The sequence below is a fragment of the Malania oleifera genome, chromosome 5 (assembly GCF_029873635.1).
Source record: "Malania oleifera isolate guangnan ecotype guangnan chromosome 5, ASM2987363v1, whole genome shotgun sequence".
Classification (NCBI taxonomy): Eukaryota; Viridiplantae; Streptophyta; class Magnoliopsida; order Santalales; family Ximeniaceae; genus Malania; species Malania oleifera.
Genome location: NC_080421.1, coordinates 30,682,869 through 30,691,628, shown reverse-complemented (window position 1 = coordinate 30,691,628; position 8,760 = coordinate 30,682,869). Strand labels below are relative to the sequence as shown.

The window sequence follows — 8,760 nt, the reverse complement described above, 5'->3', positions numbered from 1 at the left end:
GATCGAACTGCGCTATTTTGAAAAAATCGCCTTTCTTGGTCGACCGACCATGAAGTTCAAAATTGGACCAGTCGACCGAGCCATATGAACTTCAATCGACCAAAAGTCTTCTAGTCGACCGGTGCTCTCAGGTTGCCCTATATTTTTTATCGTGGTTAAATATTTTTAACAGAGTTAAAATAGTTAAAACGTCATTAATCTTTTCTAATTATACCAGTCTTGTCCCCAACGGTCATAATTCATGGGATATCTATAAATATCCCTTCAATTGGGAACATTAGTAAGAAAAGATTAGCAAAACAAATTGAAAATTCTCTCTCAATCCAAATACTCTCTACTACTCATACTCTCACTCAAATCACTTAAACTTACCTTCTTTAAGTTCCTAAATCTTCTGTAAGTGTCTTGAGTGATAGTGTTAATTGGTTTGCTCTCATATTTGTGTGTGATTGAATCAATTTTCAACGAGAGCTAAACCTAAGTACTCTTAGGGGGTTTTTGCTAATAAGCTCATCCTAAGAAGACTGGCATCTAGCTTCTGAGTATTGCATTTGTATTACAATATTTTAGGACGCTTGTATTTGTTTTTGGGTTACAAAACGTTTTCAAAAACATACTCAAATATCTTGTGTGATTTATATTGACATATTTGTGAAAAGATAATTTGTGTTTGTGATATTAATCTTTGTAGCAATATTTATTCAATTACATATCATTTGCTGAATATAAAGATTACGTATCTTTTGCAAACCAACCATATACACTATTTACGTGATTGATATATTATGCTCTTTGGAATATTTGAAACTTTGGTGATATCTTTGTTTAAGCACCTTGATTAAGAATATCTTAAAGTACAAAGGTTGCTTGTTGACACTCTCACGTACTCGCTACTTAAATAGAAAATATATTTGAGAGTTGAAATATTAAACCACACTGAGCTTACAAATTAAATCATCTTGTGGTGTATGTGACTCAGTGCATTTGGGTACATATCTACCTTACACGAAGGCACAATCACTGTACCGTTATTATTTGATTGTAAAAACTGAGTGTTTCCAAGTGTAGCCTGAGGGGGCGGTAATCCAGCCCTGTAAGAGTTGGTTGTAAAGGTTGAGGTTAGCCCTGTGCTAATTGGCCTGTTTTGTTTAGGTGCCGCTCCATCCGTTTAAGTGAGCAAGTTGTAGTGGTATTCCTTGTGCCTGTTAGCCAAGGCAGGGACGTAGGCAATTAGCCGAACCTCGATAACATTTCTATGTGTCACCCTTACTTTACTGATTTCTTGTGTATGTGTGTTTGATTAAACTGCTTTATTTACTTTCTGGTAAACATTTACATACTTGCACTAGATTAACCATAGGGTTGTGAATACTGGTGTTAGGAGATTGACCTAGGGTTTAAATTTTAAAAATACCAGTTCACCCCCCCCCTTTTGAGATCTCGGTAAAGCTAACACAAAATAATTTTCAAATAGTGAGTAAAAGAGAGTTGGAAAGAGTATTAAAAAATTTTGCCCCAAAGAAAAATTTGCAAAGAAAATGTAGTTGGGGGAACTTTAATTAACAATTAGCCTAAAAAGATTAAAGAGAAAATTTTGACTAATCAAAGTTGGTAATCAGAGTTATGAAGGGGGTATTTGTAGATTTCTGAAAAATTTGATCGTTGGGGACACACTTGATATTTTTAAAATTATTTAATTAAAAAAATCAAATACGCTTAAGCGTTGGAAATTAACCCAACCTGATAGGTTCGGTCGACCGGTGTTGGCGTCAGTCGGCTATTGGAGGCACCGATTGGCTAGTTAGGGCAATTTTCCAACCCTTTGTAGGTTCGTTTGGCTAGCCAAATGATTGGTCAGCCGAGCCATGAAGGTCGGTTGGTTGAGATCGTTTTGCACTAAAATGATCGGTCGGCTGAGGGTTTAAGACCACGCCAAAATACATTGGTTGATCGACTGAGGATTTCGTGTGTCAATTTGGTCGGTTGTCCGAGTGAATAGTGAAAGTGCATTTTTGGCCTTAAGTCATGGTCGGTCGAGTGAGGTATTTTAAGTCTAAGAGTGTCGGTCAACCGAGATCTTTGAAAATTTAATATTTAGTCCTATTTGTGACCTTAAATGATTTTAACTTTTTTGTATGATTTTAGTTATTATGAAAAATGTTTTTCTTGAAAGTGTTGGGTACCCTAAGGTCTCTCTATGGTCATCTGAACTTTAGTAATCATATCATGCAGATACATACATTATTACAGAACAAATATAAAAAGTTAAATGTAATTACAATAAAAGATAAATGTCTTGTTCTTTCTTCTTTTGCTTCTTCTAACTCTTTATGGAATGCTCCAGATGATGTAAGCTTTAAGTATTTTTAGGCTTCTATTTCCTTTGCCTTATGTGTGTGCTGAAATTTAACCTGTTCACATGCTAAATACACACATAAGATACAAGTGATTTGTGAGCATAAAAACAGGGATCAGATTCAAAAAGTCAACAAAATTTTTAAATAAACTATTTAAAATATGTTTTTTTTGTCACATTATCTTTAATTAATAGCATGTAGCTTCTAAACAAAACATACTACTGACCTATAATTCAACCCACACATTACAAATGCATTATATTTTTGAAAAGAGACTAATAAATGCATATCTTAAATTGTGTGACCACTTAATAAATATATTATTTATTTCTTTAATTACACAAAAGTTTTAATTGGTTCTCATGGTTTTGTTTTTTAATTTATATCAAAATAAATTAAAGTAGGGGGTTTTAGAGAACAAAGAGACACTCTTGTTCTCCTTTTTATATATACTAGTAGAACCCATTTGATGCCGAGGGTCTTGTTGTTATTTTTTATAATTTATTCAAATCAATTTAATTAATTAATCTCATTTAATGAATATATTTACCTTTTGATTTAGGTGTCAACTATTCAATTTAATTTAACTAATCATTTAATGAATGCGTTTACGCTTTTAAAAGAACCTAATAAATACGTGCATTAAATTGTGTTAATCATTATATGTTTATTATTATTAATATTAAAATATTAATTGACTTTGGTAAATTTTATATACTTTAATTAAATTTTTTTGAAATTTAGCATTGGAGTTTGAGACGAAAAAAGACTCTTTGCTTTACTTTTACACGTAATACCTCAATCTTAGCATTTTACCATTTTAAAAGTTCAATAAACATGTATCTTAAATTGTGTGGTTGATTACATATTATTTATTTATTCATTTGTACAAAAAAAATTTGATCGATAATGATAATTTACATTTGTTTTTAATTAAAATTTTAAAAAATTAATATTGAGAGTTTAAGAGGCCAAATAAGATCATTAATCATTTGTTTTACTTTTTTTTTTTGATCAATTGGGTAAATATATTGATCGACTGAGAATATATACAACTACACTGGGCATTCCTAGGTCATCTTGATACCACAATGACAATACAAGTCAAAAGTCCCAGAATACATCAAACTTGAGCATACCCAAGGGCCAAGGAACTGGCCAATCACACTATCAATACTCAGAGATATCACAAGAACATCGATATATGCCCTATAATATCAAGCTGAGAACATATCAAATTTATCAAAAACCGCCCTATAGATATGTCTTTGTATGACACTAATCAAATCTATAGGAGGAATTACATGATTATCAAATCTTTTTCTATTCCTAGAGTGCCAAATAAATACGCAGAAGTAGCCAAGCCAATTTTCTTCCCAGCTAAGTGAACTCCATTGCCTTTTGCTTCTTTATGTAACCATTTCACCGATGCCTTGATTGAAGTCATGGCCCTTTTAATTCCAATCCACTTCCTTATGCTACCCCACACTTCAGCCGAGTATTTACAGCAGAAGAAAAGGTGTTCAAGTGTCTCCATATCACTATTACAAAAGGTACATCTTAAGTCAATCTCTACTCCTTTAATCTTGTCACAAGTTGGTAGCTTTCCCTTCCAACCCAGTCACAAGCAAAAAGCATACTTCGGGGAGATTCCATTATACAAAATAGATTTTGTCCATGGCATTTTTTGACTCTTCTCCCTCCAGAAATCATAGAGTGTATACGAACCACTTCCCATTCCTTCCATAATTTCTATGGCAGCAGCCACACTCCCAGAATTCAGCATCAGCTGGTCTTTGATTTCAACCAAACTTTTGAATAGGGGGGAGTCATCTTTTTTGGCTACAGCATACCAGATTTCAACCTCCTTCAAGTAGAACTGATGGATCCATTTCGTCCATAGCTATCCTTTTTAGCTTGAACATTCCACAACGCTTTAGTCAACAGTGCTCTGTTCCATGTCTTGAGGTCAACCACTCCCAAGCCACCTTCTTGTTTTGGCTTGTAGATTTCCCTCCAAGCAACCAAGGCCTTCCTCTTACCACCCCATTGGAATACTTGGCATAGCTTGATTACTTGGTTTAGAACATTCCGTGGAATTGGAAAAATAGCAAGCCAAAAACATTCTATCCCTTGGATAATTGAATTAATTACTTCTAATCTACCAGCATAAGTTAGAGTATGCCCAGGCCACCCTTTAAACAACCCAGCAATTCTATCAATCAAAGGCCTGTAGTGGGCAGCATTCAATTTAGATGACAGCAGTGGAACTCCCAGGTATCTGAAAGGAAATTTACCCTTTTTGAATCCTGTTTGATTTAAAATAATCTCCAAGTCTCGTGGCTTCATACCAGCCTGATACAAGTTTGATTTCAAACAATTTGCTGAGAGACCAGAGCACTGAGAGAATTCCTTCAAGCAATCCATTAGGTCGTTTACTGAGACAGCATCTCCCTTAGAGAACAACATGAGATCATCGGCAAAGGCCAAGTGTGTAATCTTCAGTTCATCACATTTGGGATGAAATTTAAATCTAAATTTACCCTCCAATGATTTGAGTAGCCTTGACAAGTACTCCACAAAAATAAAAAAAAGCAGGGGTGACAAAAGATCACCCTGTCTAAGCCCCTTCCTCCCTTTGAAAAATCCATTCAGCCTTCCATTCAGTGATACAGAGAAGGAAGCAGTCGAGACACACTCCATGATTCAAGTGATCATTTGAGTAGGAAAATTTAAATCCACCAACATATCCTTCAAGAAAGCCCCCGAAACAGAGTCATAAGCCTCTTTCAAATCAATTTTCAGTAGGCATCGAGGGGATATTATTTTCCTTTTGTAACCTCTTATCAGTTCCTGCACCAGGTATATATTTTCCACCATATTTCTCCCTTTGACAAATGCAGCTTAGGCTGAGTTTATCAGGACTTCCAGGCATGGTTTAATTCTACCAGATATCAATTTAGTAATAACTTTATACAGAACATTGCAGCAAGATATTGGACGATAATCACTTACTGTACAGGCATAACTAGTCTTAGGGATTAAGACAATAGCAGCATGATTTATCTGTTTTAAAAGTTTGCCACTCTGAAATAACTCCTTTACTGCTAAAAAAAATTCAAGACCAATGGTATTCCAAGCCTTCTTATAGAAACCTGTAGAGTAACCATCAGGACCTGGAGCTTTATCATTCCCAATACTGAACAAAGCCTTTTTTATCTCCTTTTCTGATATAGGTCTTAACATGTTATTCCTTCTTGTTTCATTCAACACAGCTCCCCTATTTATCACTTGGGTATTTAACTTTGAACAAATCTCTTCAATACCCAGAAGCTGAGAGTAGAAGGTCACAAACTCAAATGCCACCAGATCATATGACTTTGTAAACTCACCATTCTGTTTCATAACAGCAAATATATGATTCCTGCATTTGTTCCTTTGCAACAGAGCATGGAAGAAAGAAGAGTTCCTATCACTGTACCTCAGGAACTTACACTTAGCTACTTGGGATAAGAACATCTTGTTAGCATTTTCCAACCTTACTGCTACACCTTTCTTATAATGCAAATCCTTTTGCAATTGGAGGCAAGTAGGATCATCATGTAATTTACTCTGAATTTCTAGAAGTTCATTACTTGCCCTCTCAGCTCGTACTGAGATATGGGAGAAGTGGCAAGCATTCAGGGATCTTAATGGCTTCTTCAAAACTTGTAGTTTCCTAACCAAATAGAACTGTCTACACCCATCATAGCTTCCATGCCAAACTTCTTTAACTCTCTCCTGGAATTCTGGGTGGATTGTCCACATATTAAAGAACTTAAAAGGAAGTCTTCCCAACTCCATTTCAGTAAACAAGGACACCAGAGAGACTGAGTGATCTGACAGACTACCAGGAAACTAGTAGTGGACCTGAGTATTCCAACCATTCAAATACCAAGCCTGATTTACCATTACTCTGTCAAGCTTACACCACACTCTCCCATTAGACCAGGTAAGAAAACAACCTGAGGATTTCAAGTCGGTCAAGCCAGCCCCATTGAAGCATTCACTAATGTCTTTCATATCGTATACTAATACTGGTACCTCATTTCTTTTCTCTTCATTATTCAAAACACAATTAAAATCTCCTAACAGCATCTAAGGTCCAGTAAAGGCAAAACCAGTTTGGGTAATGTCCATACATAATGTTCCTCTAGCCCCTATTGTATTAAATCCATAGATGAAACTCATAAGGCATTCATTCAAAGTTACCTGGCATTTAACCAAGCAGTGTATAGCTTGCTCACTTTTATGACATACCTGCATCTTCACCTTCTGAGGATTCCAAATAATTAGGATTCTTCCAGCCCTATGTAACTCAAAATTATTGACTTGTTCCCACCCCCTGAATTTCCTGCTCATCATTTTTTTTCCAATTTTTCCATAGATAGTTTTGTTTCCAAAATCCCCATAATATCCAATTTATTTTTCCTAATGAGATCCTCGATCCCTTTTTGTTTTAGGGGCATATTAAGGCCCCTAATATTCCAAGCAGCCGTCTTCATTGTGCATTATGGGGGCCAGGCCCCCCTTTTTTTGTTTGTTGAGTTCGACCACTACCTTTCTTTCCAATTTTTCTGTTCTTGACAGTAGTACTTCCTTCATTTTTGGCTCTATTAGTTTGACTTGGGCAACCAGCTTTGGTACCTCCACTAGCCTTTAAGGCACATTCCTTTTGCTGGGACACAATCCGACATGGATTAGGATGGCAATTCAAATCTATAACATTGCCACTAGTCCCAAGATCAAAATCCCTTTGAGAATCTACAGGAGTACCAACAGATCCACCACCCTGCAGCCTAGCATTTCCAGAATTATTAGGGACCAAAGCATCAAGGCCAGCGTTAAGGACCCCCCCCAAAGTAGCATTACAAGCCTCCTCAATCCTCTCCATCATCAGAGAAGACTGAATGCTCACACAATCAACTTTAGTGAATAAATCACATACCTGATTCATCTTTCTACAACCCAATTGGTCTAGCACAGCCCCACAAATGGGATCAGATAATGTGTCAGCCAAACATTCAGAAGTCCCCACCTTCTCTTTTCCTTTATCTCCCTTAATCTGTTTCTTATTCAGATTATTAACATTCTGGCATCCTAACACTGGCATGTTGCTTCCCACTTCCTTTGGCTTTGCAGTTTCTACATACCTTTTCTTAATTCCACAAAAGTCAGCTGTGTGCCCAACATACTTGCAGTGAGTACAGAACCTGGGCAGGTTCTCATATACAACCTCTTGCACCATTTCCTCATCATCAGGGAGGAATACTTTAACTGAGTATTTGATCTCCTTCACAACATCTATCTCCACAAGCACTCTGGTATAAGAGATTCTGGCTTGCATCATAGTTAACTTATCAGCACATATCGGCTTACCCAACTCAGAGCACCAAGGCCCTCGGATTCCACATCTCAATTGGTAGGTTCCTAAACTGAACCCAAACAGGCAAAGTGGTCCTGTGCTCAGAACCAAATTGGAACATCTTAGGCATCTTTTTCATATATAACATCCTACCTTGAATCACATAAGGTGCCTGCTGCAAAATCTCTTCCAACTCTTCTTCCTTCTGAAACTTGAATACTACCCACCCATCCGAATGCATAATATAGTTAACCATGACTTTCCACGAATTGACCAAAATACTCAAAGTATCCCTACCAGGGAGTTTCCCAACAAAGTAGCCCACAAGTCACTTCTGGTATGAGTCTTCTGGTCGAGATAAATCAATCATCTTCAGTTTTGCTCCACTACCATCTGACTGAAACGTTGGAATGGCAGTACAACAACTAAGGTTCCTATTATTCGCAAATAGCTCTGACCAGGGCACCCTTTTGTTGTTCCTCACTATTGTTCTATCTTCATTCGCCTTCTTTCCATTATTATTATCCTTCAAACCTTCATCTTGGTCAGCTGGGGCTTTAGATTCCACTCTGACAAAATCCTCTACCACCCTATCTCCCTACAATTGGTTCTTACTGTTTCCATTTTCATTCATGCATCTCTCCGAGGACTCCTCACTTCCTACAAGTCCAAGTGATTCCATTATCCTTTCATTCAAAACCATCAGGGTAGGTTGAATCTGTTCCCCAGTCATTTCAGACTTCCTTAAGTATTCCAATGGGCTTGTATGTTCATCTCGCTTGTTCTGTAGGCTATCAAACAATGTTGTGGACGACGAAGGCTTGTGCGACTCCAAAAAACTTTTCTCTGCCTCTTCCTCGAGTCTTTCATACTCTGTGATTATTTCAGAGTCCTTTTTTGTGACCCACTGCCCTCTCCTGTCCCTTTTAGCAACAATAAACCTAAGAGCATTCTCAATCATTTCCTTCCTACCTTCTTTGTTTTCCATTGCAACCTTAA

The 8,760-nt window shown here is 36.8% G+C and overlaps 1 protein-coding gene across 1 annotated transcript; it reads right to left on the bottom strand.

The window, feature by feature from the left end:
• Positions 1 to 4,226: 4,226 nt before the first annotated feature.
• Positions 4,227 to 5,060, bottom strand: LOC131155910 (uncharacterized). Its single transcript, XM_058109358.1, has one exon. The coding sequence runs from the start codon at positions 5,058 to 5,060 to the stop codon at positions 4,227 to 4,229; it is 834 nt and encodes a 277-aa protein (XP_057965341.1).
• Between the last annotated feature and the right edge of the window lie 3,700 nt (positions 5,061 to 8,760).

What these genes read in the sequence shown, in the direction of transcription:
- LOC131155910 (XM_058109358.1), bottom strand. Translation starts at nt 5,060, where the DNA reads ATGGAGTGTGTCTCGACTGCTTCCTTCTCTGTATCACTGAATGGAAGG.